Genomic DNA, 25,403 nt, shown 5'->3' with positions numbered 1-25,403 from the left:
GAATATGAAGCCTTGAGGCCCGCAGCCGGGCGTCTGCTGCGTGGACGTAGCGTAGCAACATGGTCGTTACGGCGATCAAATCAACGTGACATCCACCGAGATGTGGCGGATCACTGATTGGTAAGCTGATCTGATCCTCTAGCATCTATGGAACTCCGATCATGGCTACTACACCCCAAGTCTGTTGATTCTAGATTCCCAACGCTGCAGGCACAGCAGAAACATGTTTGTCCTCTGACTGAATCACTGATTGATCACCATGTAACATTCCACACGTCGTATATATCAGCCATTCAGAGAAAGAACAAGAGAACAATCTCAGAAGTGTTTCGGCCTCTAGTGTTCCTTTGAGAGCCCTTTAAGCCACACAGACTAGTACCACGGAACCTTCTGGTGCCAATGTAGCTTTCTAAAGTCACCATGAGCACACAGGGGATCTCTAAGTGTGTGGTTGTCTATCGATGAGCTTCTCTTCGTCAGAATATATCCAGAACTGAACAGGAAACACTACATAGTTCCGCCCAGTTTATGGTTTCTCTCTCCAGAAGTTTGGCTATGGGTCTTGTACTTCAGGCTGCATCATGGGATCAACTCTGCAATATTCTGTGGACTTCAGAGTGCTGTAGCGCGGTGGTTCTGTGGAGTACACATAAGAAGTGGCCGATTCAAACACTTCTCCCCGTGATAAAAAATAATCTCATGATTAATGACTCAATAAGACAGAGAAGAAGGATCTCTGGCTGTCAGAGGTTTGCTGGCCAAGTCTCCGCTCCCTCAGCCTGTTAGCGGCCCAGCCCTCTTAACTAGCGGTCCGCGCGCCAGGACTCTGAAAGCACACACCCTGGCCAAGCTAGCTAGCTAGCCTCTCCCCACTGCTGCTACCATCCAGCTGCTCACCGCGGCTACGGCCGCAGGCCCACATCAGCCTGAGTTAGCTCCTCGCCATAATTCAGTCTGAAGTTTCTGTGGTGAGCCGAGGGCCAGGCGAGGTCGCCTGCGCCTCGACCAATCACAACGGAGAACCACTCTACTGGTCAAGATGCGGCCTCTTGTTGGTTTTAGAGACGATATTTCTAGAGATATTTTTCCAGCTTCAACATCAGAGACCAGACTTAAAGAGGCAGAAGCCGCTCTGGAGTCGGCGTGTTGCTGTCTGCTGCTAGTGAGGGTCATTCCCCTCATCCCACCTAAAGACACGGACTGACTGGAGACGCAGCACCGCACACACAGACCACATAGAACACACAGACCACATAGATCCACATAGAACACATAGATCCACATAGATCCACATATAGCACACAGACCACATAGATCCAAATAGAACACACAGACCACATAGATCCAACAAAACCAGACAGAGTTCCTCTCCTTGAAGAAGACACCAAACTATAAACTATAAGCATTAATTATGGTAACAATCAGCCACTGGCATGTGCCTCGAAGGAATGCAATCACAATCACACTGTGCGTTCTATCCCTCTCTCGCTCTCTCTCTCTCTCTCTCTCTCTCATCTATCCATCATATATCTATTTAATAATGTAAGTGAATGATAATGTACTTGGAACACAGCGCCAGACAGAACCGAGTCTAGCCTTTAAATCACAGCGCGGTGGCCTCGCTGGTTTATAGGTCCGGCCTCAGATGGAAGATAACACATAATGGACATGTTTAGAAGTCTGTCTGTAAATAGCCGGGGGAGACGTGATCACATGTACAACTCTGCGTCTGAGGGGAGGTGCCAGGGAATGTGATTTACGGCCGCGCTCTGAGGCAGATAAATCACCCTGACGCGTCTCAAATAAAAACAGATCAGTGGTCATGGACGGGCCGGACTCACAGCCCGAGAGCTGATGTTTGTTTAGCTGCTGGTCCACCACAGAATGATAATCATCAGGCTGCAGGAGCCCGCCCCTCTGGAACGACAGGAAGTACCACAATATCACAAGACAAGGCTGTACACACACACACACACACACACACACAAACTCACACACGCAGGGATGCATGCAGACAAACACATACACACATACAAATGAGACATATCTATGCAAACAATCACTACACACACAAACACACATGAAGATATACATTTGTTAATACACGCACACACACACACACACACACACACACTCACACAAACACACAATGGTTGTCAGGTGTACATTGACTCTTTACATGCACACTTCAAACTTGCAATGATAAATGTTTCACTTGTTTCTGCGAACTAGGAGTGAATATAACGCGTTGTCTGTCCTCTCTCTACTGTAGCCATGTTGCATTGAGATCATGTGTTTTCTTAAAGGCTTTGCGGGACTCCGGGAGATATTTGGGAGAGAGGGGCAGGTTCAAAGGTCCAGAGGACAGAATCTCTCACTACAAATCATGTCTCTGAAGGGAGGGTGAAACAGCTGGTTGGTTAGCAGAGGTGATCTAAACTAGGTTTAGATAATTCCTTTGGAGGAGAAGCAGTGGAGGAGCTGAGAGTCACAGCGACAGCAGGGGGGCACCGCGGGCGTCTCAACAGCTTGGACTTCATTAAGGAAGTGAAAGGTGAAAGGAACGACTTTGTGGCTGATGAGTAACTTATAAATGTCACTTCCTTCAATATTAAATGATGAAGAAACCGTCTCCTGAATTAATTCATGAATCTCTGCTTCCCTGGGAGGATTTCAGATGTTCTCAGAGACCCTCTACGCATGCTTCAGGGAAAACCAGTTCAAACATCTTACATGTGTGTCTCTCTCTCTTTATCCATCTGTCTCTCTCTCTCTCTCTCTCTCTCTCTCTCTCTCTCTCTCTCTCTATCCATCTGTCTCTCTCTCTCTATCCATCTGTCTCTCTCTCTCTCTTTTTATCCATCTGTCTCTCTATCCATCTGTCTCTCTCTCTATCTGTCTCTCTCTCTCTCTCTCTCTCTCTCTCTATCTCTCTGTCTCTCTCTCTCTCTGTCCATATCTTTCTGTGTGTCTCTCGTTCTCTCTCTCTCCGGCTGTCTGTGTCTCTCTCTCTCTCACACACACACACACACACACACACACACACACACACACACACACACACACACACACAGCAGTTGGGCTGGCCTTGAGGAGTTTCCATGGCGACGCTCTTCCACAATGCACACTGCTTCTGTGGGCAAGGTGGGCGCCTCAGAGTGAATGGACCTGTTATGATAGACCAGTCGGTGAATGAACCCGTTATGTTATGTTATGTTATGTTATGATAGAACAGTCAGTGAATTAACCTGTTATGTTATGTTAGGTAATGTTATGATAGACCAGTCGGTGAATGAACCCGTTATGTTATGTTATGTTATGATAGAACAGTCAGTGAATGAACCTGTTATGTTATGTTAGGTAATGTTATGATAGACCAGTCGGTGAATGAACCTGTTATGTTATGTTATAACAGTCGTGAATGAACCTGTTGTTATGTTAGGTTACGTTATGATAGAACAGTCAGTGAACCTGTTATGTTATGTTAGGTAATGTTATGATAGAACAGTTAGTGATTGAACCTGTTATGTTATGTTTGTATGACAGAAGTGTGTATTTGTATTTGCTGCTTGTCTGCTTTGACTTGCAGCTCAAGAAGAGGATAATGTTGACTTCTAAATAATAAAAAAGACATCCAAATAATAATTATTATTATAATGTGATTAATATTGTGATTAATATTAATAATAATAATAACAATAATAATAATAATAATAATAATAATACTCTTGATAATAATCATAATAAATAAATAACTAAAGACCCCGCCCCCCTCAGGCCATGTGACAGGCATTGCATCATCACCACCCCCCCCCCCCTCGCCCCCCCCCGCTCCCTCATCTACACGCCCTCCAGCCAATGACAAGGCTCTCTCTCATGTGTCAGAATAGAAGAAGCTCACCTCTGTGTGTCCACATGTTGTATAACTACACAACCCTCACATGTGAGGTCGAGGGGAAGGCAGCGTCCGAGTCGGTCAATAAAATACAATATTCACGGAGAGCTGGAGCGCATGCCGCTGACCTCTGAGTGTCAGGAGGACCGGTGTCAGGCGTTAACTCTGGTTGTGATTGAATGAATAATGAGGACCCCCAATAAATCAATAAATGATTGTATCATGATAGACTTTTGATCAATATCAACGTAAAACATGTTCAATATGTATCGATAAGAGACTGGACCACTGAATCTAGCAGCTGGGTTTGTTACACAAACACGGTTCCGTACTTATTTACAATATTTGAGTGTTTTTCATTGTTGTATCGACATTGGAGTATTTATCAATGAAGGCAAGTGAAAGGTCATATTAAGTGTTAAACAGAAGTGTTTACATCCAGCATGGTAATTCCCAGTCTTTTCAGGTCATTAAAATAATCAATAGTTATCGATATCGATCAATATGATCACGTTATATGGTGATGTCTTTCAGCCATATGGCCCGGGCCCAGATGTTAGAGAGACGTGTTTCAGTAGGCCTGATCTTAGATCACACAGCCTCTCTGAGGGCCACCGGACCCACCACACGACAGCGTAGAGCTGCTCTGGAGCTGCTCTGGAGCTGCTCTGGAGCTGCTCTGGAGCTGCTCTGGAGCTGCTCTGGAGCTCAGAGAGCCGTCGTTCTTTGGTGCTGCCGCTGCCAGCGTCCTGTTTGGGGCCGCGCCGCCTCACGCACTGACACACATTTTCCAAACCGAGTTAAGACATGGAAAAAGCAGTTACAGAAGGAACACACACTCACACACACACACACTTTTAACACAGGAACTATTCACAAAACCAAACACACACAGAGACAGGCACACACGCAAGCACACGCACACACACACACACACACGCACGCACGCACACACACACACACACACACACACACACACACACACACACACACACACACACACACACACACACACACAGACACACACACACATACTCACTCTCTCTTTCTCTCTCTTGAGGATAGTGTTTTCCATAGACAAATAACTCCTATCACAGATTCCAGCTTTTGTTGCCATGGCAATGATTACACTTAGCCCAAACACTTCTATTCACTGTGTTCCATAACTTCCCCCAGCCCTTGGCATTAATATTCTATTAAATATATCATATTCTAACCCAAAATAATGTTATTGATTCAGAATGATGGGATCCAAAGCTACAATGGAGAGCCTGGTACACGCACACATGCACACACACACACACACACACACACACACACACACACACACACACACACAGCCATGCATGTGGAAGGATTTCCATTACTCTGAACTTCAACCATTGAAGAGGGTTTTCCATGCGCTGCCGTATCTGTTTGTTATTGTTGAGCCTCTGGATGAGTGACAGCCCAACACCAGTACTACTGCTGCTCTGCACAACAACGACCCCGGCTCCTTTGAGTTACTGAACCTCCTCCCTGCAACAGCAGTAAATGCTTCGTCTATTTTTAGCCTCAAACGTACAATTCTTCAGCTGCCACTGAGGGGAGGGAGTGGAGTTCCAATCAGCTCACCGGAGAGTCGCAGGCAAACATTGAGATAACTATTAACACGCTATTAACACGGCTCTCCCCAGATGTTGGTGGAGCCGACACGCAGCGCGCTCCACTACTGAACGGAGGCCTGCGGCTCTTCTGAGGAATATGAAACGGGATTCTGGTCCCTCTTCTTCTTCATTGGATTTGGATTTCTGTGGGAGAACATGAATTATGGGAGCTGATGTGGTGAAGATGAAAAGCGTGATGCAACAGAAAATGTTGCATTATTTTTCTTAATGGGCATCACTATATCTAGATAGATAGGTATATAGATATAGAGAGGTTTGAGTGTTACCAGTGCTCCCAGTAGGGCTCTGGTGCAGCGTTCAGACAGAACTGGTAAAACAGCCTACATCATGGGAGCGCACTATGTGGGCCAGCCAGTGTGTTTTGTCTTCATTAGATTTCAGTCTGCAGTTTGCAGCCATCCCACTGCTGCGTTTATCATACTGCTGCTGCTCTTCTACCCAAGACGCACGCGCGTCCTCCTGCTATGAGGTCGCTGGTTGGGTCACGTTTTCTCTCTATTCCTCCTACATTTATTCTGGAGTCATTCATGAGCTAATGCTACGGCATCATCCTGTGTTTCTTATTCTTCTACAGCAGAACACCGTTTTGCTGTCAGTGTTTTTCCACATTATGTCTCCACTGACCATAATAACGGACCGAGTGAGAGGAATGCAGTATAGGGCACTCTATGATATCATAGTACCATCGTTTAAAAGACATAGTTTAAAACTAAACATCTATGATATCATAGTACCATAGTTTAAAATACATAGTTTAAAAAAGGAAGGACGCACAATTATTATTTTATTAGAATAAGTCCAATTCAAGTCAAACGTGTGTCTGATTAGTACGGGTGGAATATTCACAGCTTTGAGTAAAGACCTTCGCCGGGAAACATCAGTAAATATTTGCAACTTACAATGTTTATTTGTGATATTTTCCTTTCCACTCCACACCATTTACAGTATGAGGCAGATTTATGGCCCACATAATTAGATTCTGTGCCAGGAAGGGAAAAAAATCAACAAACCACTATTTGTTATTTGTAAAAAGGAAGAAAAAGGGAAGGGAACTTTCCATCAGGGCCAAGGTGGACGTGCCAGCGGTGTGGCGGGGCCAGCAATAATGTCCCTCTGAGGCAGAGCAGAGAGCCACCGGAGAACAGGGCTGAGAGCAGAAAGGAGTTACTGTGAGGGCCTGGAAGGAACACACAACTCCTAAGAGGGTCACTCACTCAGCCAAACGTACCTTAAAGGCTTCCATAAAAGCCGTTGTGTGTGCGTCTGGATACGGCTTGAACTCATACTTGGAGAAAATATATTTTATAAATTTGTTATAGTATATATTTTCTTTTTTTAAATGTTTGCTATTTTCTGTTCGAGTCCAAATTGTGAATTAACCAAATGTATGTGAATAATGCTCACAGTGAGCCACAAGTTCAAAAAGTTAAGGAGCCAGCTTTTCACTTTTCCATACATGTATATATACATTAGTTTGTAAGTCAAAATAATATGATGAACACTCTGCTGTTGCTGAAAGTGTTGATATCATAAATACTGATATATGGAGCACAATAATATTGAGAGTTAACACTCAAAGCAAGACTGCAAGACATCAAATGAAATCCACCTCACAATCCCCGCACTGCCCAATGCACCGGCTCTGTCTCCGAGATCATAGCGCCAGGCGCTGCCACGAAGGTAAACAACGGCACACAGAACCTTCCACCATTAGAACCGACAACAGAACCCTGAGTCACCGACTAGGGCTTCACACAACGTGGAAGAACAACAAGCACAGGGCTATACTGCTGGACGTCCACACGCTGTTAGTGACGTTCAGCTCAGTGGGAGATGATGTTTGTAACGGAGGTTTTAGTGAAGCCAGGAGAGAAGACGTCCTTCCACCATCAGCCAACGGAGGGACAGGGAGCAGTGAGGACACACCTGGTGTGTGAGGAACGTGTGGATCAGTCTCACTTAGTGAGAGACAGACAGACAGTTGTGATCCTCCTCGTCATCTGAAAGCAGCAGTAGTGTATTTACTGAACACCAACACAGCCTATAGGGAGCTGGATTTAATTATCTGTGTTTCATGACTCATCATTTCAACCTCAGAGGCCCCAGTGTGTGGAATTAATGCCTGCACCCACCTACAGGAACACACACACACACACACACACACACACACACACACAGAGGACCCTAAGAGCAAGTATTACTCATTCCACATAAAAGCATAGCGAGTCATTCCAAAGAACGAGTGCAGAGAGAGAGAGGGGGAGGGGGGGAGAGAGGGCTAGAGGGAGAACGCTTTTTTCTCCACATTTTCCACAGTGTCTTAATCCTGTTGCAGCTCGACCAGGTCCCGTTGTTGGCATCGCTCAGGGAGAGCAGGTCCTTATGTAACCCTGATCGATACGAGGTCCATCTCACACGTGTGTCCAGGTTCCTATCAGCAGGCTCTGTGTGGTGGGGGGGCTGGTGGGGGGTTGGTGGGGGGCTGATGGGGGGCTGATGAGAGGGGCTCATGTGCTGCACACAGTCCTACCATAACACCGCGTCATGTGACCATCGCTTGGAGCCCAAACACAATCCAACCTCTCCAACGTGTCATCGTAAGAACGAACGAACGCCTCCAGGCTTCACCCAACGTGGAGTTGAGATGATTTCAACAGCCAAGTCAAACTCACTAAGACACAAGTGAGTTTCACAATAAGCGCACCATGGTAACACAGTTTAAGGTCATGATGAGTACTGACGGTAGAAAGAAAAACACAATCACAATATACTTATAAAATTGCAATATTCAAATAAGTGTCTGCTTATCTGCAATAGTTCTATCCATAACCCAGGCTTATGTCTGTCCACGGCTGAGACTGTGGACACACTGAATATTTAAGTGAACATAGGTGGATTTCGTGGTGCACATGCACATACACTCCATCAGCTACTTTGGTGGGTAAATATGAACCCACAAAAGGCAGTTCTGTCAGGACTACCCGCTACCTAACTGGTGTTGGTAATTAGGTATATTCTATATCTATGTTGAGAATAATATGTGTTGGTTTTCTCAAAGGTTTTCCTTTTGATTTCATACAAGATTCAACCTGCAGTCAGTGGTTTCTATCTGCTAAGATATGTTAGTTGTTTATTATATACAACTAGTTAACCACACATTAACAGTACTTTAGGCATAATAAGCATAAACTAAAAGTTAACCAATGGTACAAGAATTGTTTACTAATGATGTTCATGTTCACTAAGGTAATGTTTTTCTTTGGAACTAAGGTATTCATTTATACATTATTTGATAAATATCCCACTAATCCACTAACCCTAACCTACTAATCCACTTACCCTAACCCTGCTAATTCTACATAATAATGCTCGTACTGCATTCATTAATACTGATAATTAATAACTGTTCATTAATGTACCCTCATTGTGAACTGTTGGTAAAAAGAATGTAAGGCCGCTCTCGAGGAGAAAGAAGAAACAGCTTCAGGTAGAAAGGTCGACCCTTTGCCTGCGTCTCTTCCCTGTGTGTCAGTCGGCATCTCTGATCCTCTGTGACAGCCGATGTAATCCACCGTGGTCTCACATCTACGGCTGTGTGCATTCAGGCCAACTATTGACTTTATTTAGTTTTCAATCATTAGCCCTGTGTGTACTCTGAATGTTAGACACTGGGTCTTTACAGTCCAAACCAATATCCACGCTGAACCAATACATAATAAAAACATATTGTACACATTGTGCTCCAATACATCTCATATTGTGCTGCAGTCGAGGCCGTGGCTGTGCGTGAGAGTGAAACGGAGACCTGATGATAAGTGTGATTAGGAACACAATCCACGCGGCTATAGTCGCTAATGTAATGGAGCAGGGGGGTCGGGCGGAGAGAGAGAGAGAGAGAGGAGGACGGATCAGAATCAGGTGTCTCTCCACCATTCAGGGGGTGCTTCATTAGAGAACTGGAAATAGGAAGGCACTAGAAAATGCAGACTTAAGCTAAACGGAGACAGAGCTTTAGGTTACCGTTTACTGTGTCTGCAGGAGGGACAGCCCCACACTGTAGCAAGAATACTACTGTTTTTATAATGGCTCAATCTGAGTGTATTTACCACATCGAAAAAACAAAGAACGTAAGCAAAGAAAGGTAGAAGATAGAGATCAGAATTGGTTCAGAATAGCATTGGTTGAGAGCCAAATTGGTTCAGACTAGATTAGGTTCAGACAAGAATGGTTCAAGGTACAGGTTTGGATTTATTCCGAATAGTCCAAAAGTTCCAATCTGTTAATTATGACATATGTTGTGTCTGCTGAATTACTGACATGAGTGGGATCCACTGTATGCAAATTAAGGTCATCTTCACTCCCTCCTGTTTCTCTAATCAATAAACAACCATATGGTCCACGTGTACAGCTCAAAGTGGTGCACCAACCCACGCAACGCCTTGAAAAACGATTCAACATGATCTAATGGGTAATATGTTATAGGATTATGCTTTGGATAAAACAGAACCAGGTCTAAACACTCCAAACTGCGCCACACATGTATCTGGGGTGAGTGTGTTTGTGTGTGTGTTTCATATGGAAAATGCTAACCCAGTTTCTGCAGGTTGTGTGCATTACATGTGTCATCAACCACACACACACTGTAAAATAATAGCACACTTTCCTAATACTGCTGGCTTGCCTGGCATGCATGGACAAAGGATTTGCATAGTGCATAATTAATGCAGTTTGTTAACGGCTTACAAAACAGGACCAAACGAAGAGTATCAAACTACATTTAGGACACTTCTGGTAGAATCAATATTGGATATGTATGTTTGAAATTAAATACAATCACTTCATAACGTCCTGAGTTACGAAACATTAAGGATTGTTCGTGCGTAAACGGCCAATGGTGCCCTTTGTTATCGGCGTGTGACGCGTGTATTACGCACGCGTAATGGCTCGCCATTCAATGGCACGAGATGGCCGTTACACACACACACACACACACACACGCGCGCGCGCGCGCGCACACACAGACACACACGCACACACACACACACACACACACACACACACACACACACACACACACTGAAATTATGTGCTAGGCCTAAGGAAGATGGGAAGATATTTTTCTATCATAATGTCCGCGTCATGTAGTTTCAAAGTGGAGATGGATGCGTACAGTATAGGCTACATACCTTGGAAGACATCCATACTCCGAAGAACCTCTTTGATCCTGGAGATAATCATTGTCCTCTTGTAAAAAAGAAAAAAACGTTGTGCCAGAGGTCCATCGGACGACGGATGAAGTTCTCAAACCAACGAGTTTCCACGACGTCATGTCGCCGTCCTTCTCCGTCGGGCCGCGTAAAGGGTCGTTCAGATGGTTTCATCACACCGGATAGAGATGTTGGCGCCACAGCGGGAATAGGCCATAAAACCTGGCGTTGCAAGCCATTCTTCAAAAGCTTTTTTCTGGCCTGTTATGAATGTTGGGATAGGATCTGATTGGATGTAGCTCTGGGTAGATTTGAATGATGAACATGAAGTCTAAACTCGGATTGTTCTCGTTATATATTTTGGACCACGTCAGACCCTCTGGTCTCTCCTGGGGGCCCTACGACCCTCGCCCTGTGCTTGTCGTCTAGTGCGTGTTTGGCTGGCGTGTGCTTTCTCAGAGATGGAACAACAGAAATAGGTTTCAGTCAGATGTTTAGAATGTGTCCCCGATGTCGTCCTTCAGAGGGCTGGAGGTTCTGTATTTAACTACAACCTCTCACCCACGTTTGCCAGAAAATATGTCTATTTTTTTAGTGCAAACTAATTTGAATTTATTGCATATGAGCAAAAACTATCTCCCATCTTTCACGTTTTGACAAATACAACTCATAAAGTGCGAATGCATCAGCCGGTCTAGTGTATGAACCTTTAGACTAACGGGTCGACCCACACGCCGGACTGCAGTGGGATTGTTAATTAATCTAATTCCTAGATGCTTTTTATTTAAATGCAAAGCATTCTGAATTGTGTGTGTGTGTGTGTGTGTGTGTGTGTGTGTGTGTGTGTGTGTGCGTGTGCGTGTGCGTGTGCGTGTGCGTGTGTGTGTGTGTGTGTGTGTGTGTGTGTGTGTGTGTGTGTGCGTGTGCTAGGTATCATGCGCGCTTCGCCTTCTGCAGTGATCTCGACGCACGAGTCCAACTTTACGCTCCGCGGACCCCCCGCTGTGCAGCGCGCACAGGTCTCCTAAAGTAACCTCTGCTCTCGTCACACGTCAGTCTGAACCGACTTGGAGCTGCTGTTCTTCCGGTTGATCTCGGTCCCGTTCCCCTTGCTCGGACTCTTGTCCAGCCCGCACAGCGACTCCGTCACCCCCTCCTCCATCTCCATGTACTCCGCCTTGTCGCCCAGCGAGGAGCCGGACGGGGAGCCGCGGACCCTCCGTAGGAGGTCGGGGCAGTAGGGGCAGCCGGGGGGAAGGCTCTCCGCCGCCGCGGGGGGCTGCTCCTCCTGGTTGTCCGTCTCCCGGTGGTAGAAGTAGTTGAAGTTGGAGACGATGACCGGCACCGGCAGCGCGATGGTCAGCACGCCGGCGATGGCGCACAGCGAGCCTACGATCTTCCCGCCGACGGTGATGGGCTTCATGTCGCCGTAGCCCACCGTCGTCATGGTGACCACGGCCCACCAGAAGGCGTCGGGGATGCTGGTGAACTGCGAGGACGGCTCGTCCGCCTCGGCGAAGTACACGGCGCTCGAGAAGAGGATGACGCCGATCACCAGGAAGAAGATGAGCAGCGCCAGCTCGCGCATGCTGGCGCGCAGCGTGTGGCCCAGGATCTGCAGCCCCTTGGAGTGGCGCGAGAGCTTGAAGATGCGGAACACGCGCACCAGCCGGATGATCCGGAGGATGGCGAAGCTCATGGCCTGCTGGCCCCCGCCGCCGTGCTGCTGCGCGAGGTCGGTGCCCAGCGTGATGAAGTAGGGCAGGATGGACACCACGTCGATGGAGTTCATGATGTTCTTGAAGAAGTCCGCCTTGCTGGGGCTCGCGAAGAAGCGCACCACGAACTCGAAGGAGAACCAGATGATGCACACGGTCTCCACGAGGAAGAACGGGTCGTTGAACGGCGTGAAGCCCGCCGCCGCCGCTGCGCCGCCGTCGTCGCCCGCGCCGCCGCCCGGCCGCGCGTGGCTGCTCAGGTTGCCGCGCGGCTGCAGGTACTCCTTCTCGTCGCGGAACTCGGGCAGCGTCTCCAGGCAGAAGATGACTATGGAGATGACGATGACGAGCACGGACACCACGGCGATGCCGCGCGCGGGGCTGGAGCTCTCCGGGTACTCGAACAGCAGCCAGATCTGCCGCTTGAACTCGTCCTCCGGCAGCGGCTTCTCCTCCTCCTTCACGAAGCCCTCGTCCTCGCGGAACTTCAGCACGGCCTCGTCGCCCAGCTCGTAGAACTTCACCTCCTCCGAGAAGATGTCGAACGGCACGTTGGCGGGCCGTTTCAACCGCCCGCCCGACTGGTAGTAGTACAGGATGGCGTCGAAGCTCGGCCGGTTGCGGTCGAAGAAGTACTCGTTGCGCAGCGGGTCGAAGTAGCGCACGCGGCGCTCCGCGTCGCCCAGCAGGGTGTCCGGGAAGCGCAGCAGGGTCTTCATCTGGGTCTCGAACCGCAGCCCCGACACGTTGATCACCACGCGCTCACAGCAGCCGTAGCCGTCTCCGTAGGCGGGCTCGTAGCCGGACTGCGGCCGGCGGTCCGTCTCCTCTCCATCCTCCTCCATGGCGCGCAGGAGACTCGCCCTCGTGCTGCCCCCCCTGTGGTCCTCCTCCTCCCCCTCCTCGCCCTCCCCCTCCTCCTCCTCCTCCTCCTCCCCCTCGCCCTCCTCCTCCTCGATCATGCCGTCGTCCTCGGACCCCAGCAGCGCGAGCTCCGAGTGGCGCAGGTCCCCGCCGAGGCTCGCGCGGTTCCTCCTCCAGCGTCCCGCGCCGCCGCCGCCGCGTCGCCTCTTCCGCGCTCTGAGCGCGTGCTGCTCGTGCCGCTGCTGGGGGGGCGAGGCGCACGAGGGGGCGTGGCGCGAGGCGGGGCCGCCGCCGCTGCTGTTGTTGGCGTTGGACGAGGAGGAGGAGGAGGAGGAGGAGGCGGCGTGAGACGGGTGACCCCCCCCTCCGCCCCCGCCCCCCTCCCCACCGGCGTCACCCTCCGCCGCCGCCGCCGCCGCCGCTGCGCGCGACTGGCGCTCCCTCTCGCGCTCCCTCTCCCGGGCGCGCGACTGCTGCGCGTACCCGTACGGCAGGCGGCTGTTGCAGCCGTTGTCCGCGCTGATCATGGCGAACTCCATGTTGCCCCGCGGGCGGTCCGCGCGCTCAGCGGGAGAAAGTGGCAGGCGCGCGACGGAAGAGGAACCGGCGGGAGAGTACGAGGCTGAGCGGGACGCACGCGGGGGGCGTCAGACATCAACGCCCCGGGGAGGCGACCTCACCGGGCTGACGGTTCAGACGGGACGCTGGGGGGGGAGGTCCATGGTCTCTGGAACATGACACGAGACCGGATGATGAGCGGGGTCCAGGCCTCGAGGTCTATGACGTCACGAGCATCACTCAACAGGGCGGGTGGGGTCGATCAGCTCCGCCAGGTGTTATACGGGGGGCGGGGGGGGGACGCCTCTATCCTCCCAGTCTCTAACTGGTCGGATCAACAGGCCGCCAGTGAGCAGGCTGCTGCCAGCCTCCGGTTCCCATCAGGTGGTTCAGTCAGACGCTGAGCTCTGGTCCGTTCTCTGGTCCGTTCTCTGGTCCGTTCTCAGGTCCGTTCTCTGGTCCGTTCTCAGGTCCGTTCTCAGGTCCGTTCTCAGGTCCGTTCTCTGGTCCGTTCTCTGGTCCGTTCTCAGGTCCGTTCTCAGGTCCGTTCTCAGGTTCTGTGTTGAGGCTCCGGACTCCTGGATGCCATTTTAGGGGAGGAGAAAACCCGATCTGTTATCCGCACCTCCAGGGATCGGGAGGACTTTATCCTCCTCCCAATTCAGCTGAGGGAGCAGAGAGACGGAGAGCAGTGAGACAACATGAGCAGTGAGACAACATGAGCAGTGAGACCACACGATGAGCAGTGAGACAGCACGATGAGCAGTGAGACAACATGCTGCTCCTCTCTGATGTCCGCGAGGCGCGAGGCGGCTCAGAGAGGAGACGCAAACATCTCCATCATCATCATCATCATCATCATCATCATCATCATCATCATCATCATCATCATCATCATCATCATCATCATCATCACGAGACGCTGAGATTATTATGATTCATATAGGAGTATTATTATGATGATGATTATGATTATGGTGACGATGATTATGATTACCAGAGACCCGCCTGTTATCTCTACCACAGCATCACGGAGGTACGATAACTGTCGGTGGAAGATGCATTACGCACGAGATGCCCCCCCGGTGGTGTCAGCCCGCCTCCCGCCCGCAGTACTCACCTGGTTACAGGGCCGTGGCGGCGCCCTGCGGAGAGGAGCTGGGGGTCGGGGAGGATGCAGCTCTTCGCTTTGCCCAAACGCACGTCTTGTTTTGGGAATATTAAAATCCCCCGTCGCAGGCAGCCGGCTACCATATCAGCTCCACACCCGTGCTCTGACGCACTCCACGATGACACTTCTGGCGGCGTCTCGACGTCCTCTCGATTCAACAGGATCTCTCCCCGCGCTCCCCCCTTACCGCAGACACGGGCGCCGCTGCATCGGTCCCTCGGAGCGGGCAGGTGTGCAGCGAGGTGCCATCGACCGCTCCGCCCAGGAAAACAAAAGGACGGATAAAAGTTGATCCCCGCGTACGGAATAGCCCGCGGTGGGTCGGAGCATCACACATATGTCTGGCCCTACCTATACGCACACACACCCTTCCGTTTCTTCTATTGTGCGTGATGAAGACCCTCGGCAGACTGAAGATCTGGATGCAGCGCAGCGCAGACGGAGTGCGATCATCCCCCAGTGGCCGAAGGCGGTCACTGCGCCGTGCTGCAGTCCCCTCCCGGCCCTGCCCTGTCTCATCGCTGGATGACGCTCAGCTCCGCGTCCTTATCGGGGTTTCATCAACTCAGTCAAACCGACTCCCTGCGACACAGCGGCTACCAAGGCCCGTTCAGAACGGCTGCTCGATGATCTACAAACTGGAATGGAAAAGCTGTTTGTTTTCTCCATCACACACAAAGTACAGGCAACCAACGCACAAAGTACAGGCAACCAACGCACAAAGTACAGGCAACCAATGCACACACACACACACACACACACACACACACACACACACACACACACACACACACACACACACACACACACCTACACTTACACCTACACCTACACACACACACACACACACACCTAATGGAGAGCTGTAGGGGGGGGGTGAGGACCTAATGGAGAGCTGTAGGGGGGTACTGAGGACCTAATGGAGAGCTGTGGGGCGGGGGGGTGAGGACCTAATGGAGAGCTGTAGTAAACAGAGCTGTACTCTGGGGTTAGTTCCTGGAGGTTAAACCGGGTAGACCGGGTAATCACAGTATTCATTAATCCTGAACTGATGGTGACCCCCCCAGGAGCACCACACTCACCCTCACGTCTCTCTGTTCTTAATATAAACGTATACTTTTAGTCAAATGTCAGCTATTTAACAATGATTTGCCAAAGGCGAAGTGAATAGTGGGGGAAAGACGAGACGCCCGTTTTGACCGACATTTTGCAATGAAAACAATATCCCGAGTTTGAGATCTCAATCTCGGGATATCGCCCAATATCCCGAGATAGCGAACCAATCAAATTGCGCCATCTTAGGAGGTTCACGTGTAGCATGTATTATCAATAAATACCATCAAAGCATTGAACCAGGGACGGGCAGCAACAACAGGCAGCAACACGTTCAGCCTCCAGGAGGCCATGGTCCAGATGGTAAGCAGCCTGCCGCCCTCCAGCGGGTGAGGCCGTGTCTGTGGACCCAGGAGAGCACAGCAGCCTCAACAAGTCCTCCACTCTCCCTGCAGACCGCCGGCCCGCCGTGCAGCACCACAGAGGACCCAGCGGGTCCCCAGCTGCCCCCCAGCTGCCCCCCAGCTGCTGGCTCGGTTGGGAGCAGGGAGATGAGAGGGAGGGCAGCTCACCGTCACTCTGAGAACCGGCTCCTCTCTGCCGCTCCACAGGGATTTATGAATCAACAGCAGAGCTGTGTTCAAGAAAGAGTGTGTTGCGCACTGCATGGAGGCATACACAAAAGATAACGAATACCAGAGAACAGCATGTTATATATTTATATATAACATGTTATATATGTGGGGCGATACCGTTTTCAAAGCTGTAACTGACAGATCCTGTTATTGTTCCATAACATCTTTTATTTCAGCAGATATTGACAATACTTCAACATGAGATCTCTTAATCTGTGCACAGTAAATGTGACATTACAGCGACTCAGTGCGCACTGTTGTTAGTCTCTAGTTGTTGCGTTGTTCAAGTCCACACTTTTAAATCTTTGGTTGAACCCAAACCAGAACATTAAACAGAAAGAGGACAAAGAATATCAAACAATGTCTGTACCCCCCCCCCCCCCCCAAAAAAAAAGCATTTCATTAAAGCAATTCTTCTGAGACAAACTAAGCAGTTTAATCCCTGATGGTCCGGATGCTTCCTTAGAACCAGTGGATCCGGTGTTTGTGTGCGGCTGCACTGAGGCTAACGGCGCTGAGGCTAACGGCGCCGTGTGAGAGCACATCTCCCTGTCGCTGTGTGGGCCGCTGGCAGACCTTACACACTGACCTGTGGTGTGTAGGAGGGGAGACCTTGAGCCACGGCTCTGTTTCCATCTCTGGAGGAGAAGGTTTACGTGTTGCCTACAAACAAGGCGTTGTCTGTAGGTATCTGATACCTGCCTCCAAGGCTGCAGGGATTAGTGCCTTCTCAGGGAACCCTATTTAAGTTCCAGAGCGTCGGGATGGTTCTGAGATGCTGGGCTGTCTGGAGAGACGCACACTACACAAGAGCTCTCTGAGGTGAGTCTGGCAGGGGAACAGACAGAGAGATGGTCTATGGTCTGTTTTGGTCGTGCAATTAGAGATTCCTCTTTAAATGGGCTTATGAGAGTATTCAAGGTCCATGCATTATAGGTGCCGAAGCCATTTAAATACTTACAGATTCAATTGTGAATGCACTAGGTGTGTAGAATATTTAAAATTTGCAAATTCTTATCATGTATTTGCATTTTTGACTGAGAAAAATTAGTTAGAAAATAAAATATTCACAAAAGGTTTCGCAAAACATTTAAAAATGCATTTTTAAAGCATTCATCCTCTTCTGATGGGAGAATGTGTACAATTTGTAAATTAGATCTGGGGATGGTGAATGAAGAGATGTTCAAAATAGGACAGAAAATAGTCAAAGTGAAGACAGAATTCTGCCTGCACTCATCAGAGCCGTTTTATATGTGCAAACTGCGGTAGAAGGCGTGTTAACAAACGGCTTCACGCTGCATAGTTGATCAGTGCGTTGGATTCAGCGGCGTTCGTCTGTCCTCTGACCGCCCTGTGATGTGCCGGCTGATCTCTCTCTTGTGGTCGGCTTCCATATTGCAGCGAGCCAAGGATGCAGCTGGTTGTCATGGCAGCAGTGCTGGCGATGACGCGGGCCGGCCAGGACTGCAGATTCACCTGCCTCCCGACACTCACCACCATCACCGTGAAGAGCTGCGTCAGAACCGAGTCCATCAACACCACCATGTGTGAAGGCCAGTGCTTCCAGAAGGTGAGCGGAACACGAAGGCTGCGATACGGAACCTAAAATGACACATCAACACGTAATAACAAAACCTCTTGCAAGGTCATCTACACAAATATGTGTTCTGGCCCACAATTTAAGAATTGTGTGCCAATTTAATAGAGTTAATAATTGTAAACCAAAGAACGTGACATCGTCTAATGCGCTTTGATGGGCAGGACCCGGTGTCCCCCGGCGACAGGCCCCAGCAGATGACCTGCAGCGGGGACTGGGCCTACGAGGTGAAGCACTTCGAGGGCTGCCTGGACGGGGTCACCTACCCCGTGGCGCGCAGCTGCAAGTGCTCGCTGTGCCAGAGCAGCCACACCGACTGTGAGCGGGTCCTGAGGGACGGCCCCATGTGTTACCCCCCCCCCTGAGGGACGCCCCCATGGGTCACCCCCCCCCCCAAGGGACGCCCCCCATGGGTCACCCCCCCCACCCCCCTGTGTATCTAACCCAGTCAGTGCTCCAATGTTCAGTGAAAAATAAAAAGACCACATAAACCGTCTCTTTGGTTGTGTAGCTGTTGTGTGGTTAGTGTGCGCTGAGCTGTTGTGTAGTGGTGTGTGGTTAGTGTGTGCTGAGCTGCTGTGTAGTGGTGTGTGGTTAGTGTGCACTGAGCTGTTGTGTAGCGGTGTGTGGTTAGTGTGTGCTGAGGTGTTGTGTAGCGGTGTATGGTTAGTGTGCGCTGAGCTGTTGTGTAGTGGTGTGTGGTTAGTGTGCACTGAGCTGCTGTGTCATCCTGTGATTGGGGTGGTGGTGGTCAGGTCGTTTGTCCTGACCACCAGGATAAGGGAGGCAGCACGTACAGCCGGGCCCCCCAGGGGCCCCCTGCTTGCCATCAATCCCACGGCCCCTCCTCAGACCACTGGGCCGTGGACCAGCTCTGAAGTGGGACTCCACTGGTTTTACTGCTAATACGAGTTCTCCCAAAACAGAAGCAAAACAAGCAAGTCCAATCCAGCATCACTGGATCAATTGACGGATTAATGGGTTATTAGACTCAATTTTACAATTAAGTATAATACTTAATTGATCCAGTGATGCTGCATTTATTTTGCTGGATTAGTGATGCTAGATTTTATGAAGTATAATACTTCATCAATCACTGGATCAATGAAGTATTATACTTCATAGATCCAGTGATTCTGGATTTTACTTGCTTGTTTAGTTTTTCAAATGAAAGCAATACATTTGATTGCATTACTTTGTTTGACTGGCTTAGGCCTAAGGCTTCTTTGGAATGATGTCAAATAATACTAGCTAGTTTAAGCAAAGCTTGTCAGCAATTCCTAAATGTCACCTATTTTACTTTTGTGTCAGCACAGAGGAACCGTAAATCCAAAGAAATCATATCTTTTTGTTGTTGGGACAGCATGATGACTTTGCAGAAATTGTTTCCCTAAAATATGCAATGCAACGGGTCTTACAAGTAATCTGGACCAAACTTCATCTGTCATTTGAAGGAACACAATATATTGTCATTCGTGTGCCAAAGGAAAGATTAAGGGTACAACGATGTTTTGTAACCTCACCCAAATCAACATAAAGAGCAGCAGCCTATTAGGGGACAGCCAGTCGCATTCTGCATCCATTTGTCGTGGTTGACATTAATGAGGCCTGGAGCTGAAATGTGATTATGACGGCCCATCCATGGTAATGGATGGGCCCAACGATGGGCGGAGTACAGCAGCACCATCTTAATAACCGTTTGCATAATGTGTTTGTTTCTAAAATGTATAATAGTATCCAGATTACAAAAAAGAATGGAGAGTATTTATAGCGCTTTTAATTTGTGCAGAGCCACACGTGCACACGCCCAGACATGTGGTCAGGATGTCAAGGAACAGTACAGAGATGCTACGAGCTAATTGTTGCCTCCTGACAGACACCAGAAAGAGGCTCCACCCCCAAGGCCTCTTAAATAATGTGCACACATAATACACATCATTGGGGTCAAATACAATGTGTTGTTAAAGCTGTGAGACTGTGCTTAGGAAGCAATGCAACACCTCTAAAAACAACCACAATGTCAGCCCTCCAGTTATTAGCCTTTAAATAAGGCTTAATTTTAGCAGCCTGAACCAATAACATGGAGATTTATATTTTAATACAACTGAATTCTGAGTAAAAGTATTATCTTTTAATTGCCTAAGACGAAACTAAACACTGCCATTCATAACATGGCAGATGTCTTTGTATTTGAAACACAAGGTTGTGGCCAACAGCATTTTACAGAATGAACAGTAAGTGAGAGTACGTAAGAGTATTCACTAAGATCTGTATTTCATGGCTGTTCTGAACCTTTCACCATAGTAGATCCGCCATATTATGGATTACTAATCAGAACATTTATGTGGCAAAACTCTAGCCTGGCCCTACCAGAAACTCCTACTTCATTTCATTTGCACATAGTCTAGCCTTTCTCCATTGACAAATGTTAACTCACTTGAAGGCGGGCGTCTGTTGGAGTTTAAAACTATTAGATCTGCCCAGTGCCGCTCTGGATCTGCCATAACCAATCGCTGACGTTTGACTACAACTCAAACTAGCACACGACCTCAACGTCAATGTTCTCAGCCACTGCCTCTGTTCGCTGATTGGACGGCCAGAAGATTGGCTGCAGAAAACCTGCGAATAAAATACAGCAAACCCAGACATAGAACTGAAGGGAAATGAAAACTGAGCGGAAGTACGGAGGCAGGTGGAGCCAGGCTAGCAAAACTCACCTAATAGCTGTGTTTCCCTTCCAGACAGACCAGATATCACAAACTGATCTTTATTCATATTCATGCAACACATTAGAAATATACAGCATAGAAGAGGAGTCTTTAGTGTTTAACTTTGACAAACTCAAAGACACTTTTGTTTCAGTCGAGGACCTCAGGGGGGCCACCCCCCGCCCCCCCCCTCCGTGTTCCCGGGCCCCAAAGGTTCCAGAACGTTCTGGATCTTCACACGGCACATTTGTTGCGGATGATCTCGCCGCCCTCGACCTCCACCTGCTCGTAGAGCCACTTCCTGTTGCAGCGGCACTCCACACCGCACTTGCGCGCGCCGCAGTCGGGGCAGGGGTAGAAGCAGCCCATGCAGTCCACGTCCAGGCAGTCGCACATGTCCTTCCCGCTGGAGACCAGCCGGCCCGTCCCGTCGTACAGCTTGCTCTTAGGGCCCATCGTCTGTCTGCAGGTGAACAGTTTGGCATGTGATGTTAATCACATGTTGGGGACCATCACCCCGAACGAGGTTTATCTCTACTGGAACTCCTCCTCTCCTCCTCTTCAAGACCGCTCTCCCCACATTACCTCCCTCCCTTCTCACCCCTTCCTCCTCCTTTTTTATCTTTTTACTAATATTCCTTGTTAGTATCTGCTACACATGAACCTCCTAATATGGCACAATTTGATTGGTTCGCTATCTCAGATCTCAAACTCAGGATATTGTTTTCATCGCGTGATAGTCGTCTCGTCACGCTAATAAAAACAAATAAATCCCGGAAAAAAGTGTTATCTTGTTTATTTTTGGAGCGTTCACGTGTGGTATATACTAAAACTATTGTTCACCTCAGGCTCTGTGAATAGTGGGGGACAGCCTTTTCCCCACTATTCACGGAGCCTTTGGCGAATAATTGTTAATCACTCAGTATAGCATCTTTGAGTATTTAGAAAGCCACTACAGTATATAAATCAAATGTATTATTATTAATTCTGACCTGTCATTGGTTGAATACTTTCCTCCCCGTCCTCCTCGCCCGCCCTGAAACAGAGAGCAGGAAGACGTTAAAGATGATGGATTCCAATGTGACACCAGATTATTGTCATATGCCGCTTTTCCACCGCCAGTACCAGCTCGACTCGACTCGACTCGCCACGCCTTTTTTGCGTTTCCATTGGCAAAAAAAGTACCTGGTACCTAGTACCGGGTACTTTTTTTTAGTACTACCTCCGTCGAGGTTCCAAGCGAGAGGAGTAGGTACTTTTGTGTGACGTAAACAGGCTGCTGGTAACTGATTGGCCAGCGGCTGTAAATGGGAATAATCACTTAAAGTTAAGTTGTGTCGGGCGTGGTTGGAGTCCACGAACCCGCTCCCGAGGGGGACACTGATCAGCGTTTCGCCGTGTGTGTCGCTCCTTTCCCGGGGCTAGAGTTAGGCTGCGCGTCGTTATGTGTGTCGGGCGTGGTTGTGTGTGTCCGGCGTGGCTGGAGTCCACGGACCGGCTCCGGAGGATCAGCATTTCGCTGTTTCGTTTCAGTGTCGTTCCTTTCCTAGGGCTCGAGTTTCGCCTCTATCAACGTTACCGTATGACAACAATAGACGCGCAGTCATTGCGCTTTTTATTTTATTTTATTTCCCATCATAACCTTTCCCGGGAATCAGGAAATAGTCTTGATCAGATTCAGATTTCCCGGGAATCGCGTCTCCCGTGATTAAAACCTAATGACGACCCGCCCATGGTGGAGAGGTTCTTTTCTACGACCCGCCCACATTGAAGAGGTACTTTTTTAGATGGAAACGCAACCAAACCGAGTTGAGTCGAGGCGAGTCGAGTCGAGTCGAGTTGGTACCGGCGGTGGAAAAGCGGCATTAGCGTTCAAACTGGTTGTTGTTGTGATTAACATGTTGTGTACTTCAGTGTGACTCACCCTCACCACCCCCCTCTTCTCCCTGCGTAGGTTGCCCCCCTCCCTCGTCCGCTCCCCTGTTTGCGTTCCCGGTCGCGCTGCTGGATTAGTGTCCTTGGTTACCACCCCCCTCTTCCGCAACTCGATCTGCAGAGACTAAACAGACACGCACCAAAATAACAAGGTAAACAACAACAGGTAAACAACAAGGTAAATAACAACAGGTAAATAACAAGTCAATAGAACAAGTTAGATAACAAGTTGATACAACAAGTTAGATAACAAGGTGATACAACAAGTTGATACAACAAGTTAATATTAAAAGTTGATTTAACAAGTTGATATATAAGCCATTACTGGCCACGGTGCTTCTTCAGTCAGAATGCATCAGGAGAGTACAATCCCTGTGGCTCTTCTTAATTAGTGATTCATTGCACTAAGGTGTGGACTCAGACCTTGGTGGAGTCCTGTCCGCTGGTGAAGATGGTGGGCACCGCGTCCTCCCTGAGGAACTGCTTCCCGTTGTAGTCCCGGAAGCAGTCGGGCCGAAAGTGCTCCGAGCAGAGGCAGGTGTTGGCCGTGGGGACGAAGTTCTTCATCCCCAGGCTGTGCACCCATTGGTTGGCCAGCTGCGGTTTGCTAAGGGGGAACCTGTCAGTGGAGAAATACACGATGACTATACGGTGTACGGGATTATTCAAACGGACTAAAGGTTTCCCAACCGTCCTGGAGAGCATGAACAGATATACATCAGTAGCCATTCATTATTATTAGTAGAAACTGAGCACTTTGTGAACCATCAAAGCTCATCACACAGTGTGAGACAGGGTTCTGATCTAACCACTTTAGTCTCAGGCTTCACCTCTTCTGTTTTAGGAGGAAGGACTTCTCTAATATCAGGTCACAGGCCTGTTGTCATCACATGTCCATCCTCCGTGGGATCCAGGCTCTGGTACAGACCCGGTACTGATCACAGAGGATCCCACAGAGGTCAGACATGTGATGACGCTAGGCCTGTGACCTGGTGACCTGGTGACCTGTGATCTGGTGACCTAGTGACCTATGACCTGATATTAGAGAAGTCATTCCTCCTAAAGAAGGAGGTGTGAAGCCTGAAGTGGCTTTAGATCATGAAACTACCAGCAAGCTAGAAGCAAAACACACATTAAATAAGAAACATTCATAGAAAGGCTAAATGATAGGATATGTTTGAAAGACAAGGGAAAAACCAACCTATTACCAAATATTTGGACCATATATTAAAGTATTAAAGGGAGTATTCCGCCCTACGGAACGCGTCTCATAACTCACCGATAGAACCGGATTTCGGAGCCTTTGACGAACTTGTTGTTGCAGCCGATAGCTGCACAGATAACCGGCATGATCACTTTAATCAGGACCTGATCGATCACAGGAACATCGAAGGGCTTCAAGCGATGAGCTGATGGAGGCGTGTGTTGTTTGAACGGTGTTTACTTCCTGTTGTTCTTCTTCCATCAGTCGTCTCTTTAGTTCACTGCCGGTCAGAGCGACACCCAGCGGCCATGAGGAGACATTACAATATTACAATATATTAACTTCCCCTTCTATTGAAAGACTGGTGAAACTAAAGTATGTACACGTTATATGCATTACTAACACAAGCGTTTTTCAGAGATTTTATTTTATGTTTTGGCTTTCTGCTGGCTGGGTTTCATCCAGATTTAAATGAACTATTTTAGATTTTCGTTCACTGTGGTATTTTATATCGTTTGTATTCTATGTGCATGTTGCTGATGATTCTCCCTGGTAACCCAGCCTGGAGAACAGAGTTATCCACCTCGTTTAGACCTTTAGTGCGAAAGGGCGCTAGATCTGGTGAGCAGCACCCCCCTCCCTGACCAGTCAGACCAGTCCCATGGACTGGGGTGCCGCTGACAGACCACTGCGAACACACACCTGTCCACATCACCACGTCACCTGTCCACACCACCACGTCACCTGTCCACATCTCCGCGTCACCTGTCCACATCACCACGTCACCTGTCCACATCACCACGTCACCTGTCCACACCACCACGTCACCTGTCCACATCACGTCACCTGTCCACATCACCACGTCACCTGTCCACATCACCACGTCACCTGTCCACACCACCACGTCACCTGTCCACATCACGTCACCTGTCCACATCACCCCGTCACCTGTCCACATCACCCCGTCACCTGTCCACATCACCCCGTCACCTGTCCCCCTGCACACCCGCAGGGAGGGACTCAGAGTATACGACACATCATAGACGGCAGCTCCGAGTGTCACTCTGAACACGGACCAACCCGCTCAGTGTGTGGAATACAAAACAGATGATTATCAAGCCGAGAAAGAGACTTAAAGCTGAGTTTAAAAGTATTAGTTGTTCAGTTCTGCGTCTTTGTTTTATACTTCCG

The 25,403-nt window shown here is 48.9% G+C and overlaps 3 protein-coding genes across 3 annotated transcripts; 1 reads left to right on the top strand and 2 right to left on the bottom strand.

Moving 5' to 3' along the window:
* Window positions 1-11,814: 11,814 nt before the first annotated feature.
* kcna4 (potassium voltage-gated channel, shaker-related subfamily, member 4) lies at window positions 11,815-13,890 on the bottom strand (the record flags this gene model as incomplete). Its single annotated transcript, XM_084476157.1, has 1 exon — window positions 11,815-13,890. One exon carries the CDS (start codon window positions 13,888-13,890, stop codon window positions 11,815-11,817), a length of 2,076 nt encoding a protein of 691 aa, XP_084332283.1.
* Window positions 13,891-17,543: 3,653 nt separating this feature from the next.
* On the top strand, window positions 17,544-18,730 carry LOC311356145 (gonadotropin subunit beta-1-like; the record flags this gene model as incomplete). The annotated part of the gene is made up of 3 exons (XM_084475909.1): window positions 17,544-17,590; window positions 18,170-18,338; window positions 18,530-18,730. 3 exons carry the CDS (start codon window positions 17,544-17,546, stop codon window positions 18,728-18,730), a joined length of 417 nt encoding a protein of 138 aa, XP_084332035.1.
* A 1,549-nt stretch (window positions 18,731-20,279) lies between these two features.
* On the bottom strand, window positions 20,280-24,420 carry arl14ep (ADP-ribosylation factor-like 14 effector protein). Its single transcript, XM_084476470.1, has 5 exons — window positions 24,288-24,420; window positions 23,432-23,627; window positions 22,998-23,132; window positions 22,066-22,109; window positions 20,280-21,536 (listed from the first exon to the last, which is right to left on the bottom strand). Exons 1-5 carry the CDS (start codon window positions 24,356-24,358, stop codon window positions 21,308-21,310), a joined length of 675 nt encoding a protein of 224 aa, XP_084332596.1. The 5' UTR covers window positions 24,359-24,420; the 3' UTR covers window positions 20,280-21,307.
* Between the last annotated feature and the right edge of the window lie 983 nt (window positions 24,421-25,403).

This window comes from Micromesistius poutassou (assembly GCF_964030765.1).
Source record: "Micromesistius poutassou genome assembly, chromosome: 12".
Classification (NCBI taxonomy): Eukaryota; Metazoa; Chordata; class Actinopteri; order Gadiformes; family Gadidae; genus Micromesistius; species Micromesistius poutassou.
Note: the sequence above shows the minus strand (reverse complement) of the source record. Positions and strands in the feature narration are given on the sequence as shown.